Genomic DNA, 21,203 nt, shown 5'->3' on the forward strand with positions numbered 1-21,203 from the left:
GCAAACAAACAAAAAAAAACAGTTAAAAAAATTCTCAGATTTCATTTGCATGACTGGTGAGAAACTCAATCGCAGTTTTTATTGGGTTCTTTTGACTTCCCCAGAGTCAACAAGTGTCCAAAATATTTGCAAAACAAACCAGGAGAAGAGCTTCTAGTCTTCAACTCAGTGACATTTTTTTTTCACTGTCCTCATTGTCCAAGCCCACATAATTACTAGCAGAAAGCAGATCCATTGCAAGTGAGGCAACTGTGGTCTATGCCCAGGTGGGAGCTCCCGTGCTTAGGGCCTCATGTCCTCATTCCTCTTGAGGCTCTGCCACTGGCCCCTTCTGCTTGTAGAATCCACAGTCAATTGAGCTTTTCCTCCCAATTTGGAGGAATCTTCTCTCTCATTGTGTTCTTCCTTATAGAATTCCCCCAAGGAGCTCTGGCTTTGTAAAAACAGCTGCCAAGAAGACAGGCTGTCTACCAGCAACTTGAACTTTACAACTTCTGCAAGGGAGTTTGTACCAAGAGGCCTGAACACCTGCATGGAGTTGGGCAGGGAAAAGACAGAACACAAAACCCAAAGGAATATTCCCATAAATGATCCTGCATTACTGCTACTGTTAATAAATGGCTAACGTCATTGAGCATTACTTTCTGCTCATGTGGATTATCAAATTTAATTCTCAAAACTTCACCATATTTAAAGATTAAGCAACTGAGGCTTGGAGAGTTTGAATAACTTTGCAAGTAGTAAGTAGCAGAGCTGGGATTGGAATCCAAATCTGTTTGGTTCTAAAGTTCAACCCCTATGCTATTTTTTCTTTCCTGCAGGGTATTTCATTTTGAGCGCAGTGAGCTGCCAGGATAGGTTAGTTGCAGCATGAGCTCCCAGAGAGCTCAATGAATTCATCCATGGAATACCACTGCTCACAGTTCTCCATCTGGTTGTCAGAGTGCATTTGCCAAAACTCAAGCACAACAGTGCTGCTTTGGGTGTAATTAATGTTTAGACAATAACTGGTCAGCATGTTCAGCTGCTTCTTGAGGTCACTCCTGGGATATGAAAATAGAGCCCTGTATTGGCGTAAACAGGATGTTTGTTTTCTTTGTGATCTATCAGGAGGCCATTATCTTGGCCATTCAGAAGTTACACTAAATTGCTCAGGTGCAGATTCAAAAAGGGAGAAAGATACCATCCAGCCTAGTTTTGTGCTGTTTGAGATAGAATATTGATGGATCTGAAATTCCTTTCCACTCAGTATGATTCTTTTTAAAATTTTTTTGTTGTTGTAGATGGATGCAATACCTTTATTTTATTTATTTACTTTTATGTGCTGCTAAGGATCAAATCCAGTGCCTCACACTTGCCAGGCAAGCTCTCTACTACTGAGCTAGAACTGCAGGCCCTCAGTATGATTCTTGATGTAGTATTTTAATAAAGCCCCAAAAGAACATCTAGATCAGTTTTTAAAAATTGTATAGGGTATCCTACCAATAATTCCTATTTTGGGAGTCAATGATATAATCAATGAATCAATACGTAGTCATACATGACCCTGATACCTAGCCTCATCCATCACCTCCTGCTTCTGGGCATGATGGATGATTCAAAAACAGGTCGTTTTACTTAAGTTGTTCATAATATTCATTAGGGGTTTGCACATATTCTGGACATCAGTATCATTCCTGAAGTTTGTCAAAAACAGAGCTGCTTGGGCCCCACTATAGACCAACTCAATCAAACTGTCAAAGAGCAAAACCCACACACATTTGTATTTAACCAGCTCTTTAAGTGATTCTGATACTCATCAAAGTTTTTGAGCCAGCCATATTGTTGGTGTTGTTTTGGTAATGTAAACTGCTACAATAAAAATATCTCAGAAGATATTTAACTAATGTATCACCTATAAATATTTTCTGAGATATTTTATATCTCTGAATACATGTGTGTATGTATATTCAGAGACCCATTAGTCTCTTATTTGCATGTATGTAGTTGAAATGTACCTGCAGATAACTATACATCTATTATTTTAAATAATAATCAACATTTATTGAGCATCTATATGCATCAGGCACCATTAATTCATTCACCAAGTATTTGTTAAGAGCCTACTAGAGGCCAGGTACTGTTCATCAGAAAATGAAATGGCTGCAAGTTCCTGCCCCCCAGGGAGCTTACATTTTAGTAGGGAAACACCAACAATAAAATTAAATAAGGCAGTTGTATGACTGCCAGTGCGATGGCAGGAAGTAATTTGATTGTAACTCAGAATAAATAGGATGCCAGAGGAAGATTTGAGGGAGGAAAGAGAGTGAATCCTATGGGATTTGAAGCACAACTGTTGTTTGGGAACAGGAAGTGCAAAAAAACAGGTTTGGGAAAATAGGAAGTGCAAAACCCCGCCCTGAGGAAGAGGATCACAGTAGCTTGAGAAAACAGTGAGGAGGCTGAGGCTGGGATGCAATAGGAGATGGGTCAGAGAGGGAAGGAGTGGGCAGAGGTCTGGATCTTGTAAAGGTCTGTAAGCCATTGGAAGACTTTGGCTTTTACTCTGAGAGGGATGGAAAGGGTTCTGAGTCTGGAAGGACTTAATCTGGAAGGTTTTAATGAGCTCTTTCTGGATGAGAATAGGGTGTTGGGAGTGAGCAAGACTGGAATCATTTAGGAGGCCACAGTAGTAATCTATAAAAATGAGTGGGTCACAATGGGAGCAATGGAGGTGGGGAGCAGAGCTTGGATTCCGGGTGTACTTTATTTTTTTTTTAGTTGTAGTTGGACACAATACCTTTATTTTATTTATTCATTTTTTATGTGGTGCTGAGGATTGAACCCAGGGCCTCACATATGCTAGGCGAGTGCTCTACCACTGAGCCACAACCCCAGCCCTCCAAGTGAACTTTTAAAAATTATTTTTTAACTCATGTACCACATCAGGAAATTTCATTCAACAATGGACCATGTATACAAAGGTAGTCCCATGAGATTTTAAATGGAGTTGAAAAATTCCTATTGCCTAGTGATGTTTTAGTCATTAGAATGTGACAGTGTAACACATTACTCACCTGTTTATGGTGCTGCTCCACCACTCATATAAGAATATAATATAAACCAGGCATGGTGGTGTGCACCTGTAGTTGCAGATATTTGGTAGGCTGAGGCAGGAGGATGGAGAGTTTGAGGCCAGCCTTGGCAACATATTGAGACCCTGTGTCAAAAAGCATAAATATAGCACATATAATTATGTACAGTATATAATACTAATAATGATAAAGGACAACTATTCTTCTGGTTTATGTGTTTATGATATTATATTTTTTATTGGTAATTTAGAGTATACTTATTTTTTAAAAGTTTACTTAAATAGTATGCTGGGTTAAGCTAGCAGCAGCCTCATTCATCTAATATTTACTGTGTCTCTTAATTGCATCAAGAGACTATATTAATTGATGTCCCTACTATACCATCTACGTCTGTGTGAGTACACTCTATTATCTTCATACAACAATGAAGTCAACTAATGATGCATTTCTCAGAACTTTTCCCTGTCATTAAGAAACACATGACTATCATTGACAGAAAATCATTTGTATATATTTATGGGGTACAATGCGGTATTTCAATCATTAGAGGAATATTCAATCAAGCTAATTAACATACATATTACTTCACCAATTTATCTTTTTTGTGGTGAGAATGTTAAAAATCTATTTTAGCCATTTAAAAATATATAATACATTATTATTATTAACTGTGGTCACAATGCAGTCCACTAGATCAATAAAACTTATTCCTCCAGTCTAACTAAAACTTTGTACCCTTTAATCAACGTCTTTGCTTTCTCAGGCACATCCATTAATTTTGCTGATGGTTTGGATGTGGAGTGTAGGAAGGGGCTACAAAAGGAGGGTTTCCAAGGATGCTGAATGTGAATGTGGATTGTGTACTCACTTGGTGGCCAGATCTGGTTCTAGGCATGAAACAGGATTTGATCCCAGGAAAATGACTCATATTCTTGTTTGTAAACCATTTCCTGTGAACTTAAAATTAGAGAATTTTGCTGGGCACCATGGTGCATGCCTGTAATCTCATCTTCCTTGACCAAACAAAAGATAGGGATAGTGAAAATATATTTCATTTTTTAAGGTATTTCAAAACACATCTATGGGGGCTGGGATGGTGGCTCAGTGCTAGCGTGCTTGACTAGCATGTGTAAAGCACTGGGTTCAATTCAATTTATACTGCATATAAATAAATAAAATAAAGGTCCATTGACAACTAAAAAATATTTTTTTAAAAACACATTTATGTAAACCATCAAAAAAATCTTTCCTAAGGTTGATAGTAAATATATTACTACCCTCATTTGAGGGTTCAGGAACCTGAGATCTAGAATAGATAAGTGATATGGGAAGGGTGAACTCTGTTAGATCAGACCTTCTATTTTATGACTTTGTATAGGCTGATGTGTAGTGAGTGGACTTTGATCCAGGGAACAGAAGTGTGTTGCAGGGGGTGAGAGGGTTGACACTTGGGTTACTTAAATATGAATGATCTAGCAAAATAATTTGAACTTCAATAATTTCAATAATTTGAATTCAAAATAATTTGAATTTCAATAATTCAGGCTTCTTGACTTCTCTCTGCTTTCTCTGTTCATCTGGTCATTTTATTTCCGAATAGTAATTTTCACTGAAGGGTGGGATAGAGATAAAAATATATGAAGGTCACATTGGGTAGGTGGAGAATACTTTTTACAAAAGCCTTAGTGGAGAATGCAGTTGTAATTAGCACTAAAATGAAATTCTTATTTCCCAGTGGGTTTAGGTTTGCTTTACTCTCCTCATCCTTTGTTCCTATAAAAGGCTGTGTTCAATTATGCCAAGCACCTAGTCAGCCTATGCTCCTTTATTCTTGCCCACGAAGCAATGTTTGCACCAGGGCACCTGGTAACAGTATTTAATACGTTTGACTGTTTCAGTTTGCAGTGATGATCTCACCCACAAATTCAAAGGTTTCACTGTGATGAATGAAGCAGAAAGGTATGAAGCTCTCAGACACTGTCGCTATGTGGACGAAGTCATCAGAGATGCTCCATGGACTCTCACACCAGAGTTTCTGGAAAAACACAAGGTACTTTTCATTCTCCGGTATTCTCTAAATAGTAAGATTAGGAAGTCTGGTTCTGCAGCAGATGCTGCAGAATGCCCCTAAACACTTCCAATTTCTAAAAGAGGTAACTTTGGGAGCTGTCATGTGGTGTCACTTGCTATAGCACTTCTCTTCTGCCTGATCCTGGGGACTGCTGTCTTATAGATGCTAGAACTAGACTACCCAGGTCCAAATGCTGCCTCTGTCTTCTTCTAATTGTGGAACCTTGAGCAAGATATTTAACTGCACTACTCTCTTACCTTTTCTGTAAAATGGGATGACATTGGTATCTTCTTCATGGGGCCCTTATTGAGAACTTCATGAGGTAATGTAAGTAAGTCAAACACTTGGAAGACTGGCTGGTCTATAGCAAGAGCTGCAAGGATGTCATCATAATCACCATGACTGCCATCATTATTGCTTGCACATTCACAGGCATCCTTTTATATGGAACAAATGAACACACATCTTATCCAAGTCAGGGGCCAGCCTTTAAGGAAAGAACTTCCTATTTCTGATTTTGTGACCCTAAGATTCCTACTGACATAAGATTTTTATTAGTTGAAAACATGAGAAATTCTTTTGATCTGCATCAAATTATGTGCTTTGTATCTCCATACCAGCCCCACATTAGGAGCTATTCTTTCCTCTCATAAGCAGTACAAAAAAATAAGATTAAGCTGTTCTAAGAATTTTCTTTTCTATTTTTAAATTCACAATGCAGAAGAGAATAGAGAACAGTGATAAATGTGCATGGGTAATAGCAAAGGAGACAATTTTCTAGTGAGAATGAAAAGAAAAGGGAAAAACTACAATATGATTTACTTCCAGTAATCACTAACATTTTTACTAAGCAGCTATTGTATATTCAACAGTGATAGGCATTATAGGAGATAGTAATAATGATAATGATGGCTGCCATTTATTTACCTTGTGCCCAGCACTCTGCTAAAGACTTTGTTATTATATGAATCAAATTCAATCTCATGACTATCCTAAGAAGTTATTATTAGTATACACTGGAGAGGAAGAAATAAGCTTGAGTACTGAGAATATAATTAATAATAATTTATTAAGTCCTTACTACATGCCAGTAATTATTTTTAGGAATGATTATATATTTATGTCATTTAATCCAGTGATTCTCCATATGACAATGTCTGGAAACAGTTTTGGTTGTTATAGCTAGAGGGTGCTACTGGCATCTAGTGGATAAAGGCATGGGATGCTGCTAAGCATCCTCCAACTTACAAGACAGTCTCCCACACCAAAAAGTTATCCAGTCCCCAATGTCACTAATACTGAGGTTGAGAAATACTGATGGAATCCTTCCCACCAACTTTGGAGTTGTGTAGCTAGCAAGTGGTAGGACGAGACTCATACCCCAGCAAATTAAACTGCTACACAAAACTACCTCTCAAAATTGAGTGAAAGGCTTTGAAAGCTGTGACAAGAGTTTACTTGATATAATAGAAAACAGGGGTGAAAATTAGCAGGCATTCTGAAGAAGACCAGAAAGAAATTTTGTTTAAGGATGACACCTCTTGTAACTACAATGAGGAGGTCCCAATACAAGTTGGTGTCAGTAATCCAGGTGACAGGGGCCTGGATTTGTTATAGTATCAATGGAGAGGAAGTGATGGGCACAAGCCCATGAGTGCATGTGCGTGCGCACACACACCAATGGAACCTGTGGCCTATGTGCTATGGAAAGTGAAGGAAGTAGGGAAAGAAGGTCAATTCCAAGATTTTGGTCTAGGAAAATAGACAAAGGAGGTGCCATTGGAAGTGGGCCCAGTTTTCAGGAAGATGAATTTAATTCAGAACAGGTTGATTTTAGAGTGACAGCAAGAAATGATAAAAGAGAAGAAGGCCTCAGTAAGAGTTAAGAAAGCCTGGCCTGGTTCCCCAGGTGCCCATTCCCATTTCTAAACCACCAATCAGCTATGTGACTTTGGGCATATCTAAGAAGTTATCTCATTTCAGCACTTATGTCCTAACTGAAGTAGTACTATATGCACTACTCACTTCACAAAGTTAGGAGGATCAAATGAAAAAACAGACAAGTTCATTTTCATGATATAAAATATGACCTAAGTATGAGTGACTATTGTCTCATTGGGACAGAAAATGGAGACTTGGGTTCCTTTTCATAGCAAGAAAAGTCTGAGAAATGGATAAGTTCTCTGAAGGAGAAAGTTTAAAGGCAAAAAAAAAAAAGATCAAGAAAACTTATTGTCAAAGGTAGAAACCTACTGTCATCAAAGGAGAGGAACCAAACATTTATTCTTCCAGTTCCGGTTATCTCTTGGAAATGGAGACAGTTGTAAATACCTTTTAGTCAAGGATTCAGATCTTTGCTATAAATGTAACATATGATTGCCCTATTTCAAAAAGGCATTTAAAAAATTAATAGACAAGTGAAAGGAAGTCTAATAGAAGAAGAAAACTGGGAGAGGGGAGGGAGGATGGGAGGAAGGGAGGAAAAGGAATGATCATGAACTGAAATCAATTTCCATGCATGTGTGAGTTTGTTGAGATGAACCCAACTACTATGTATAACCATAAAGCTCTAATTTTTTTAAAAAAATGTGTTTTGGAGGCACCAGTTCTTTTTGAATCTTCAGACATGAACATCCATTCTATTGGTGATGTCACTCTTCTTTCCAACAGATTGACTTTGTGGCTCATGATGACATTCCATATTCTTCTGCTGGTTCTGATGATGTTTACAAGCATATAAAGGAAGCAGGTGAGGCATCCCCCTGTGATCATCTGTCCACCACACCAAATAATCAGGTGTTAGAAGAGACATCTGCCCTAGGACTACAGCATAGATATACAGGGCACTGGAATGTCAGATGTCTCCCAAGCAACTTCTACAAGCCTCTGTTGACATGTGCTAAGGCTCAATCATGGCACAGACACTATTAAGACATTTATATAAGAGTTAACCAGGCCTGGTATTGTGGCTCAGTGGTAGAGAACTTGCCTAGCATGTGTGAGGCACTGGGTTTGATTCTCAGCACTGCATATAAATAAATAAAAAATAAAGGTATTTAAAAAAAAGAATTAACTTGAGCACCAAAGTACTCAGCTTCAGGTCTGAGGCTCAATTTTATGGCTCATCAGATTAAAATCATAAAATGGGCAAAACCATCCCTGTGTTAATTTCATGACTTTCCCATTCCAGGGTTTATGGTCAAACATTCTGTAGACTGAGTCTGCTCAGCCTCTGGTTCTTAATAATTCCAGGGACATCTTTGAGATTTAGAAAAATATTTTCATGCTTGCCTTTATTAACTCTTCTTTTTCCAGTGAGCCTTAAAAACAGCCTGTGTTAGAAGTCAAAGGTTTAACACGTTCTCTTGTAATCTCAGCTATATGTACCTCCTATTGAAATGATGGAGGTCTTAGTATTAGTGGGAACAGCGCCTCAGAACAGACATGATGCTAGAAGTGAAAATGACACTGGATAAATAGTTCAGGGAATTATTCTGTTACATAGAAAGTACTGATTCTCCACAATGGTGTTCTGGCTTATTCCCACTTGTTTGGGGTCAATTAGGGAAGTTCCATGCCATTCCCAGCAGGGATGATAGTCAGGCTTGTACCATCCTCTTAGTAATGGCTTCTCAGGGTTCAGGAACATTGGATAGAAATGTGAGCACTGACATTCTTAAATCCCAATCTTATTTGCAAGGAGTTCTGAAAAAAAGGAAATTCTTTACACTTCAATCTTGGAAGGCTTCTGAGAAGCCAGAAAACACAGTATGGGAAGAAGGGGAAAAGAAATGGTCAGTTACATGAAGATGGATTTTATGACATGGGGTGATTGAAGACTTTTTTTAAGTCTTCATAAGATCTGAGCAGTGAGTCACCTGCCCCTTCCCTAAAATTACCATAAGGACCTCTGTTTTTTCAAACTTAAAGATGCCTACACATCATCTGCAGGATCTTGTTAAAATTCAGATTTGGATTCAGGAGGTCTAATGGGGCCTGAAATTCCCATTTTTAATGAGCTCACAGGTTGCTAAATGCTGCAGATCCATAGACCTTATTTAGAGCCCCATGGATCTAGATGAGCAATTAGGGTCCAGCCATATATCCCCCAAGGCTAACTGAATCACTTGTTTCCTGGGATTACTCAGCTACCTTGCAATGTAGGAACAAGCATTAGGTGCTGATTTTCTTTTGCAGTGAGTGACCTCTAGTGAGTGAAAAATAAGTTGCTTTTCTGATTTTAGGGAATAAAATCAATGCCGAGTTCCAATTGGGTACTGGAACAAGTCCAACACTTTTCTAACTCTAGCAATCCAGCATCTCTATTGTTGAGTAACAACATGAGTCCCAAATTTAGTGGCTTGAAAGAGTCACTTTATTTTTCTCTTGATTTTATGGGCAGGATTTTAACAGAGGCTCAGATGGGTGCTTCTTGCTTGGGCCTCTCACATAGTTGTAATCTGATGTTGGTAGGGGCTACAGTCCTCTGGAAAGCTATTGGGCTGGGGCTCCCAGCTTGCACACTTACATGGCTGGCCTTGGATACTGGTCAACAGGGGGCTCAGTCATGTTTGTCATTGGAGTACCTAAACTTGGTCTCTCAATGTTGCTTGGGCTTCTCACAGCATGGTAAACTGGGAGGAACTATCTAGAGCATGAGCAATCTGGATAGAAGCCACAAGACTCCTTCTGACCTACCACTGGAAATCACACAGCATCATGTCCCTTTCTATACAGTACAAGCAAGTCACCTGAGCCAACCCAAATTCCAGGGAAGGAAAGGGAATTATGGCCATTTTTTAATCCACCACAATTCCTTTTCCATATTAAATAGTCAAGTGGTATTTTACTTGTTCTGGGGCCTAAGATTCTGTATGACTTGTCACGTACATGAGGACTCTTCCTTCTGGTCCATTAATCTGATCTGCTGATTTCTCACCAGGAGGGAAAGTCAGTAAAGATCTATTTGGGGCCTAGGTAGAGAGGACCAGAGTTCATTGTGGATAAAGATGCTCAGAAAAGGTCTGAGCATCCACATTTGACTTTTACACTCTAATTGTGGCTTGTTTTGAGAGTAAAAAATCACTTTAAATGAAGCCAGAGATATCAAGAACATGAATTAAGCTTTACAACACTCTGCTCTGCTTGTCAGAGCTACACGTCAAAATCCTCTAGCAAGGCTGGGTGAAACGATGGAGCTGAAATGAATTAGACTGTAAAGTCCACATTACTCATCATCATTCTAATATTGCCTACTACTGTTGAAAGTTTCCTTCATTAACATGTGCTTTGCTGCTTCTTAAAATAGCTCCATAACCAAATGCTGCAGTTCTGAAAAGCATGATAAAAAAGGTTCTCTGATCATGCTCATTACTGAATATTTTTAGAAGAGCAATAATTAGGATTTGGAGGAAGCCGGGCGCCTCATTATGTCAGCAGAGGGCTTGGCTTCTTTCAGAGACCTACCCCCTAACCAGCCAAAGTAAATCTCTCCCCAACCCCAAACCTACTTTCAGTTACTCAACCACAGACACTTCACCCTCTGGCTTCAAAGAAAGGGTGAGCTCATGTCACCAATGTCTCAATGACTTTCTAAAATCTGTTCATAGCTAGAGTCCTCTTAACATCACAGCAGACTAGAGTATGGGAGAAATATCTACCTGCTAAAAGATGGAATGAATTTCTCACGAGAAAGCTTTCCACTGCTCCCACCAAGGTGGGGATGTTGTTCCAGCACCTACCCCCCGACACCAGCTTGAGACTACTCAGGGTTCCTCTACTCACCAGAGCACCCTACACACTTGGGTCAGTTTCAGTGCTATATATGTCCATGTGTTTAGATATTTGCACCCTCTGCCTTCCATTTATTTTTCTGTTTTTGATTCCACTCTCCTAGAGGGTGATAAAACAAAGTTTTTCACCTGGTGGCAAACCCTAACTCAGTCCTCTGAGTCACAGAACATGAAAAACTGAATGTTCCGTCCCTAACATCAGCAGCACCACTAGTAGATGACATCAAAAGAAAGTTTCAGAAGGGACATCCTAGTTGGGTTTAGAAGACTGAAAAATTCAGGATGAACCAGGTCATTGAGGGATCAATATTCATCTAGTCATTCATTCAACAGTGTTCCTATAGTGTCTGCTTGTCACCCAGTGCTAAGAACATAGAAGAGTTTCTTCTCTCATGTATCTTATAGGCAGGTGGAGGAAACAGTTACTGAAAAAGTTGTTCTATAAAAATCTTGCAGTATTTGAAGGCAAAGAGCAATGGCACATGGGAGGGAATAACAAACAAAAAGTCCTGGTCTGGGGTTGAGGGATTTCCTTGAGGAAGTAACACCAGACTGAAACCCAAAGAATGACCAAGAGTTAACCAGATAGATTGTGTTTCTGACAGAGTTAGCAGAGGAGAGCCAACATTTTCAGAACACTAAAGTTCAGTATGGCTGGGCCAAGGCAGGCACAGTGTATTTCCCAGCTCCTTAGAATACAACAAGAACAAAATCTGCAGATCTGCAGCACAGGAGTCTTACTTTAGGGAGTAAAGGGGAGAGGGTCTGAGTTGAGGCTAGAAAGAAGCACAGAGAAGAGATCATGCAAGCTGCTTCAGAACCAAATTAAAGATTGGGCTCTAAATTCAGAGGACAGTGGAAAGCCAATAAAGGGGTCTGAGCAGGCAGATTTCAAAAGCTCACTCTGAGCCAGGCATAGTGGCACACTCCTATAATCCCCGAAACTCAGGAGGCTGAGGCAGGAGGATCCAAAGTTCAAAGCCAGCCTCAGCAATTTAGAAAGATCACTCTGAGCCAGGCATGGTGGTGCACACCTATAATCCCAGTGGCTTGGAAGGCTAAAGCAGGAGGATCGCAAATTCCAGGCCAGTCTCGGGAACTTAGTGAGGTCCTAAGCTATTTAGTGAGATTCTGGGCATGTAGATCAGTGGCAAAGTGTCCCTGGGTTCAATCCACAGTACTGAAAAAAAAAAAAATCACCTTGTAGATCTTGTTATGTGGGTTGAAGTGGGATGTCACTTAGTGATAGAGCACTTGTCTAGTTTTCATGAAGCCCTGGGTTTCATCCCCTGCATCACACACACACACACACACACACACACACACACACACGGTATCACTGGAGACTGCTTTTGAGGCTCTTGCTGTGATATTTGAACGAGATTGTGTTGGATTGATTAAGGATAAGAGAGGGAAAAGGTGGGTGAATTAGGAAAACTTTTTGAAAAATAGGTTGGTGATTGGAAATTGACCAGATATGGGGACCGAGGGCAAGAGAAAAGGCATAGATGAGTCCCAAGTCACTGTATCCAGCTACCCCATCTCTCAGTTAAGAAGACTAAGGTTAATAACTTGCCTTCCTAGGGTTTGAATGACTTGCCCAATCCTGTAAATTGAGGACATGCTACCTTTGTCCCTGGGCTCTATCATGCTGTCCCATGTGTGATGTCTCTAAGTGGTTGTAATGATATTGGGTAGAAAGATCTCGGTTGCCAACATATTATTTCAGTTGACAACAGAATTTTGAGCATGAATCCATTTCTATATTAATATTTATGACCTCTTTATAGCCTGTATTGGTTGGCATACACAAACATATCTTTGAAGACTTTAAGAAATTCTAATAGAACTATTACATCTTGGCACCCTCCATGTTTATTTTACTCAGTCCTGTGTATTCCACATGAAAGAGCTTTTGAGTGGTAAAACTGCCATGCAGAGTAGACTCTTGGATAAAATCATCCAGAACCCCACAGACATGTTCTTAGAACAGAGATAACAAAAACAGTATATTTTCTCTTCTTTTCCTTCAGTATAACATGACACAGACTTCCTTGGAAGAGGAGGAGTAGCTGTGATGTGACTAATTCATTGACTCAGTTATTCTTCACTCACTTACTCACTTTATTTGCATTTATTGAGCACCTTCCATGTGCTAGACACAGGGGCACTGAGCTGAGTGCTGGGGATTAAAAGACAAGGCATAATCTGTGCCTTCAAAACGTCTGTTTCTATGTGGAGTCAGATATTAAAAATCCCTTTGTTAACAAAATATGTGCTTATGTCTAAAATGTTGTAGATTCTGCCTGGTAATATCAGGAAAGACTTCCCAAAGGTAGAACCTTGAAGCTGGACCATGCAGGATAAGGAGGAGCTCTGTAGTTGATATGGGCAGGGAAGTGTTATCCAAGGCAGAAAGGATGGGCTTGGCATGAGTCAACTCAGGAGCCAGATGAGTGTGTGGTGCACCTGGAAACAGGCCTTATGGTAGGGGGCAAGTGTTTGGAACTGAGGCTAGAAGAGTTGGGGCCAGACCTGAAGGCTTTCCTGACAAAGTAAGAGTTCCAACTTTGTCCTGGAAAGGAGGACCATGAAACAAAATGAGTCAACCAAACTAATCTTAGTTTTATCTCCTCTCCTGTTTGAACAGGAATGTTTGTTCCAACCCAGAGAACAGAAGGCATCTCAACATCAGACATCATCACCAGAATTGTCCGGGACTATGATGTTTATGCCCGACGCAATCTCCAGAGAGGGTACACAGCCAAGGAACTGAATGTCAGCTTTATAAATGTAAGCATGCCCCTCCACATCCCCTGAGGACCACCACATTACACCTCCACCACTACCACTGCAGTCATCTACCAAGGGGTTACTATGTGCCATGCAGTGTTCTAAATGCCTTGTATTAGATGGGTGCTGTGGCACATGCCTCCAATCCCAGAGACTAAGGGAAGCTGAGACAGGAGGAACACAAGTTTGAGGCTAGCATCAGCAAGTGAGACTCTGTCTCAAAATAAAAAATAAAAAGGACTGGGGATGAGGGATTTAGCTCAGGGGTAAGTGCCCCTGGGTTCAATTCCTGGTACTAAAAATAAAAACAAAGCTGTGCATTTATTGTCCCATTTAATCCACATAACAACCCAATGATGTGTTTTTATCCCCATTTTACAGATGAAGAAACCAATTTCCAAAGGGGTAACGTAAGTTAACCAATAAGCTTCCTCACTTCCCTTCCCTCATCCCAACCTCCCTCTTAAGTTTTCAGACCTGAGTAAAGGTTTTCTGGGAAATCTTGCCCCTTGCAAAAGGCAAGATTTGTCTTTTGCTTAAAGGGAAAGAAGGAGGGTGAGGGGAAGCAATGAAATGCTAAGCCCAGAGAAAATGCTTTCTTGTTTTAACATTTAAAATTTTTCATTTTCTTTAGGGCTTACAGCTGCTCATTAGAAACCTTAACAACCGTTTTTTATTGTCCAGAGAAATTACAGCTGCTTAAATAAAGTCTAAAGTCTTTGACCTCTTTTTGTATTTCTACCGTATTGTTCCCACAGAGGTGTTGTTAGTTTAATAATAGAGCAACTGTTAAAACAATCTTTAAAACAAGCAAAACAAGCTGTTCCAAAGCAAAAGGGCAGCCCCATGGCTGGAGGTGATGTTAGCAAGTCTGGACAACTGTATTTGCCTGGCCTCCAAGGAGCTGATACCTTTGATGAAAACAAGAGTCCTCCATACATACAGAATTCCAACTCCCAGAAATAGATACTATACTTTGAAAGAGTGATTTGTCTTCAAAACTATGTATTTACACCAGGTGGTGCACACCTGTAATCCCAGCTATTGGGAAGGCTGAAGCAGGAAGATCACAAGTTCAAGGCCAGCAACTCAGCAACTTAGCAAGACCCTGTCTCAAAATAAAAAAACTAAAAGGGCTAGGGATGTGGCTCAGTGGTAAAATGCCCCTGGGTTCAATTCCCATTACCAAAAATAAAAAAAAAGAATAAGATTAAAAAAAAACTAGGTACTTATCATTACATGCAGACATAATTATGCAGCAGTTACATAATTGATACTGGTACCTTCAAAATAGGAGAGGTTCATTAATTGTAAATCAGTGATTATTAATTGTCCTCATGAGGCAGAGAGCACTGGGAGTCCAGGCTCTGTTGCTTCGCACAAGCCGGGCAACAAAATGGAAAATGTCGGGTTCGAGTGGCACCAGAACAAGTGGCTGAAAAGAATTCAGTCAAAGTGATTATTTGGTATCTTACAGAGAATAAAGCCCTGGTTATTTCAATAAATTAAACTGTCTGTTCTTTTAAATTGAATTCAGTCAACCATCCAAGCATGGCAAGCCATTTCCAAAAGTCATTGCTCATTCTTTTTAAACGGTCTTTCGATAAGCCACTTAGCTCAAGGAACCGTGCAGACAGTGTGGATGCGCTCACTGCCTTTCTGTGACAACAAACCTGGCCGTAGCTCAGAAATGAAATTGAATGTGTTGAATAGGCGTGTAGATGAATCACAGAACCTCAGAAGTGGCAGGGACCTGACGGGGGCCAGTCATTAAGTCTAAGTCCCTTGATTCAGAGATGAAGAAAGCAGAACCCAGAGAGGGAACCTGGCCAGCATCCCTCAAGTAAGGGAGAGGTGGAGGTGGCAGCAGGTCCCAGTATCATGACTCCCCAGCCCAGTGCTCCCCATTGCTGCCCCTGAAATCTGTACATAGTAACCATCTCCTGTGCAAAGTGAACTATGGAAGACAATGATGTAAAGTCAACAGCTAAAATGTCTTGAGAGTTTATCATGTGTCCATCTGAGTGTTTTACCTGGATTATTTTACTTAATCCTCATGATAAGCCTATAAGATTGGGTATAATGACCTCATTGAACACAGGGGTGAGAAAACAGAGGCCCAGAGAGGTTGAACAACTCACCTAAGGTCACATAGTAAATGATAAAAGACTGATGCCTTCCCACAGCATATATGTATGTGTGTATATTGCTGAGGTGTGACATATACATAGCTCATACCTCACCCTGAGGCTACAGTAAGGTTTGGAAGATATAAGTCAGGGATCCAAGGAAGATCTGTATAAGTTGCATAATATTCAAGGTGCTTTGGAAAATTCTGAATTACAAAATGAACTTGAGTCCCACATAGTGAAGAAAAACAATATGTCTTTTTACCCTTTTAGTGGAAAACATATGATTTTATGGCTGAAGACTCTTTGCCTCATGTTATTTTCATTGTTTTGATATAATGTTCATGATGTAACACAGATAAATTCCAGTGCCATTTAATCTCAATGAGACAGTCAATGTATATCAAACAATTGCAAAATGCCAGGCATGTGCCAAGCATTTGTATGCATTGTCTTATTTAATTTACCACCATTTTACAGATTAGAAAACAGGTTTAGAGGTGACATATGACTTGCCCAACACACAGTGGCTTTCAGGCATATAGATAGACAGCATTGCTGCATAAATTCCCTAACAAGAAAATTCAAGGATCAGAGATGCTATCAGAAGAAAAACTTTCTTCATCACCAAGGAAATTGATGCAGTCCAACTAGCTTATTGGAAAATATCATTACAACGAAAATTTTGGTATAACACACAGGCTCAAAAACTCAGTGAATGGCCCACTTATTGCAAGCAATATTGGTTTTAACAATGTCCTAGCTAACCAGAAAACCATTCTGTACACAATCTGTACTTTTGTCTAAGTACCAGAAAAATTGAGTGAGATATTTGCCTAATAAAGGGCAACTGTGGGGGCTGGGGTTGTGGCTCAGTGGTAGAGCACTCATCTAGTATGTGTGAGGCACTGGGTTCAATCCTCAGCACCACATAAAAAATAAACAAAATAAAGGTATTGTGTCCATATACAACTAAAAAAGGAATTCTTTTTTTAATAAAAGGGCAACTGTATCTTTTTTATTTTTCTCTTATATAAGTGAATTTAGCTCATAGACATTTAACAGAATTAAAACAACTTGTACTTCCCTTTACATATCCAAATAGATTAATGAAAAATGACTTTCTTATAAGAATTGCCCTTCCTGTCAATCTAGCCCTTGGGAAATGGCAACATCCTGACTCTTAATGTTAGAAACAAATACAAGTTGACACAAAATGTGACCATTAGTGTGAATGATTGATCTCTCTCATGCCCTCTTGGATAAATCCACTTCTTTCTTCTATAAATTTTGACCAGGAAAAGAAGTACCGTTTCCAGAACCAGGTGGACAAGATGAAAGAAAAGGTCAAGAATGTGGAGGAAAGATCAAAGGAGTTTGTTAACAGAGTGGAAGAAAAGAGTCATGATCTAATTCAGAAGTGGGAAGAGAAGTCAAGGGAATTCATTGGCAACTTCCTAGAACTGTTCGGACCTGATGGAGCATGGGTATGTAATTATTTCACTTAGCCCCACAGGAATGAGTGTTTTTAGTTTATCTTCCTTTTCATGGAGCACTATGTCACTCCCTTATTGAGTTATGGCCTTACCTCTCAATATTGTACACAGTAGCACCCAAAGGCAGGGCTGGTTTCTTTCTCTTCTTTGTCCAGAGGTTCCTAGCCATTCAGTAATCATTTTTTTTTAAAGAGAGAGTGAGAGAGGAGAGAGAGAGAGAGAGAGAGAGAGAGAGAGAGAGAGAGAGAGAGAGAGAGAGAGAGAGAGAGAGAGAATTTTTAATATTTATTTTTTAGTTCTCGGCGGACACAACATCTTTGTTGGTATGTGGTGCTGAGGATCGAACCTGGGCCGCACGCATGCCAGGCGAGCGCGCTACCGCTTGAGCCACATCCCCAGCCCTTCAGTAATCATTGAATGTCAGTTATTGCAGAGTTTAGTTCTGTAGCTTATCCAAGTCTCCCAGTTGGAGATGATGTAAAGCTTGAGATTAAGGGTAAGCAGTCATTCACTGGCAGCATGGAGCTTGTGTTGCAAGCCAAGGCCAGTGGCTCTTGGATCAACCACAGGTATTTATGTTTTGGGGAGGAGAATGCAAAATAAGTACAGCTGCTTTGGTTACCTTTTGTTGTCAGGAATCTTCTTCTTTTTTCTTTTGGAAGCGAGAAAGAGAGAAGAGGTAGAATTTTGCCTTGTAGCTGTGCCCATCGTGACCTGACTTTCTTATTTTTTTCTTTTTAAAAATTTTAAAATGTGTTCTAATTAATTATACATGATCGCAGAATGCATTTTGATTCGTTGTACACAATTTCAGCACAACTTTTCATTTCTGTGGTTGTACATGATGTAATGTTGCACCATATGTGCAGTCATACATGTACCTAGGGTAATGATGTCCATCTCATTCCACCATCTTTCCTACTCCCATGCCCCTTCCCCTTTGCTCAATCAAAGTTTCTCCATTCTCCCCATGCCCACCCTCATTATGGATCAGCATCCACTTATGAGAGACAATAGCTGGACTTTTGATTTTTGGGATTGGCTTACTTCACTTAGCATGATATTCTCTAATTCCATCCATTTACCTGCAAATGTCATAGTTTTATTCTCTTTTAATGCTGATTAATATTCCATTGTGTATATGTACCACAATTCCTATTTTTTTCATGGCGTACAAGGGTTAGGACAAATCACAAAATCTTAGGGATTGAGGCCATGAACTGAGAAAAAATATAAATCATCTTCTTGCCTAAATTCTATAGACAATTTTGAATGATAACTATGGAAAGGGAAAAAAAAGAATATTCTGAAAGCCACCTAGATCTCCATTGGTATTTCTACCATGCTTGCCCTTCCTGAGGAAATAACTATTATTGTCAGCAGAACTAAGGAGGATTCTATGAAACAAATACTTTTAATGCTGACTTTCCTTGTAAAACAAAAATACATGATTCCTCTTGCTTTTTCTGATTTTAAGTAGCCTACATTTCCTATTATGATATGAGAAATCTCTAATGAAATCCACACATTGACTTAATTATTTTATTGTTGGGTTTTCACTGCTGCCTCTGCTCGTTTGAGCTCATTCATTATAGGATTATCTAAAAGTAAAACACTCAATAATAGAAAAAGAACAATGTTTGGGAAGAGATGGCTTACTTAAAGCCAAGTGGATGTTATAGGCCAACTTTGTCCTATCTATTTGTCTGAGTTTGAAAAGGAGAGGTGGAAATTTTGCAAGGGCTGTTTGAGCTCTTAGTAACTTCTAGAAAGAGCTGGCAAGAGTGGAAGAGCCAGGTGCTGGATTCCCTTTCATTTTCCTCAGGCCTGTTAAAAATTTCAGTTCCAACAATTTAATCCATGACATTTATTAATGTTCTAGTCTGTGCATGGCACTATGGAAGAACACAAAGATAGACAAAGTAAAGACTCTGTTCTCTGATCTTTAGAACATGAAGTCGAATATTTCTCACTTGATCTCATGCATAACTTAGTGGTTCATGTTTTCACAGTTAACTTTCAGGCTCTGAAGGAATAGCTAGTGGTTTTTTTTAATGAAACCATATAGGTATTCATTTGCTTACAGGGATTCAGAAATGTGTGTCTGCTGAGAGGCCCTCATATTATAATACAAGGGGTAGATGTTTTCTCCACTTGGGGTGAGCAAATGCAGGAAAAGGATATAATTTTGAAGCAACTTTATGGCCCTAGTCCTTTCAAGCACCCAGTGAAGGCAAAATAGTAGCTGGAATTGTTCTTAGGGAGTCTGGTGACAGTGAGCTTAGGTGATTTTTAAGAAATGAAACCCAGCTTAGAGACTGGAGGTTTTTCTTTTTCAAACTTGCTATTAGTGTCAAAACTGTTATTAACATTAATTTACTGTATCAGCCAGACTTAGACATTACTTTTTTCCTGTTGACATTAAAAGTACGGAAATAGTACAAGGATGTTAAAAGCAAGATAAGTAATTTGCTTTTCATGAATATGCTATTATTATAATAATTCTTTATTTGTGGATTTGGGACTGGAACTCATTTCTTAAACTAGAGGATCTGCATTACCTGCAAATACAGTATTGATACAAATTTCCCAAACTTGGAAAGGCACAAAATAGAAGAATTTAAGGTACAAAATTTGATACAGCTGGATCAGTATGCAGCATAATACGTAGCTTATAGTGGGTACTCCATAATGTTTATGGATAAATGGAAATATGAATGAATGGATGTGTGAGATAGACCCATTCACAGAACCCTCTAGCATTTACGAAGGATATGATGAGGACTGAACCTTCTATACCATTAGTTTTTCATTGCTTATGGTGCCAGATTACATTTTTGTATTTGGTGGGTTAAATTCAATAGGCAGATTTAGTTTGCTTTGCTCTCAGCAATATTTTAAAGTTTGTTTTAGAGAGGGCATGAACTTCTCTACTTTTTCATGGTCACCTCATTCCTCATAGCTTCTCCCTGTCCCCCAACCTGACTCACATATTTATGCTGCCCACCTGGCTCCAGGGAATATTTGAATTTGCTCCTTATCCACTGTGGGAGGATACTGCATAAGGAGGTGAATAGCAGGAAGTAGAAACATTGGGGGCCATCTTGGAGGCTGTCAGCCACAATGGCTTCTGAAAATTTAAAGCAAGCAATCTTTGTATGTCTTAAATGCTATAATGGATTATCTTTGCCCACTTATTCAGTTTGATTTGTGAATTATGAAAGTACAAGCTGTTGTTTTCCAATCTCATCACTCTACTTATTCAACTACTTTTGTTGATTCTTCTTCTCTTTCTCCTCCTTCTCATTCTTCTTCTACTGGGGATTGAATCCAGGGGCACTTTACTCCTGAGCTATGTCCCCAACCCTTTTTATTTTTGAGACAGGGTCTCACTAAGTTGCTGAGGGCCTCACTAAGTTGCTGAGGCTGGCCTGGAACTTTCAATCCTCCTGCCTTAGACTCCCAAATAGGGATTACAGGCATGTGCAATTACAGGCATGTGCAATTGCTCCCAGTTTGGTCCTCCTCCTCCTCCTCCCCTCCCTCCCTCCCTCCCTCCCTTTCTTCTCCCTCTCCTCCTCCTCCTCCTCCTCCTCCTCCTCCCCCCCCCATACTAGGAATTAAACCCAGAGACATTACCACTGAGTTAGACCACTAGTCCTTTATATATACATATATTTATATATTTTAATTTTGAGACAGGGTCTCACTAAATTGCCTGGGTTGGCCTCAAACTTGTAATCCTCTTTGCCACAGCTTCCTGAGCTCTAGGATTACAGGCATGCACTGCTGCACCCAGCTTCCTTAATTCTAAGTAGTCGGGCTGGGGATGTGGCTCAAGCGGTAGT

The 21,203-nt window shown here is 39.6% G+C and overlaps 1 protein-coding gene across 2 annotated transcripts in view; it reads left to right on the forward strand.

Moving 5' to 3' along the window:
* Positions 1-21,203, forward strand: part of Pcyt1b (phosphate cytidylyltransferase 1B, choline) — a 63,479-nt gene that overhangs the window by 32,970 nt on the left and 9,306 nt on the right. For both annotated transcript variants that reach the window (XM_026401384.2, XM_026401383.2), the window contains exons 4-7: positions 4,973-5,124; positions 7,816-7,894; positions 13,588-13,730; positions 17,158-17,346. In XM_026401384.2, coding sequence (XP_026257169.1) covers positions 4,973-5,124; positions 7,816-7,894; positions 13,588-13,730; positions 17,158-17,346 — 563 coding nt within the window. The remainder of the gene's footprint in view (positions 1-4,972; positions 5,125-7,815; positions 7,895-13,587; positions 13,731-17,157; positions 17,347-21,203) is intronic.

This window comes from Urocitellus parryii, chromosome X, assembly GCF_045843805.1.
Source record: "Urocitellus parryii isolate mUroPar1 chromosome X, mUroPar1.hap1, whole genome shotgun sequence".
Taxonomy (NCBI): Eukaryota; Metazoa; Chordata; class Mammalia; order Rodentia; family Sciuridae; genus Urocitellus; species Urocitellus parryii.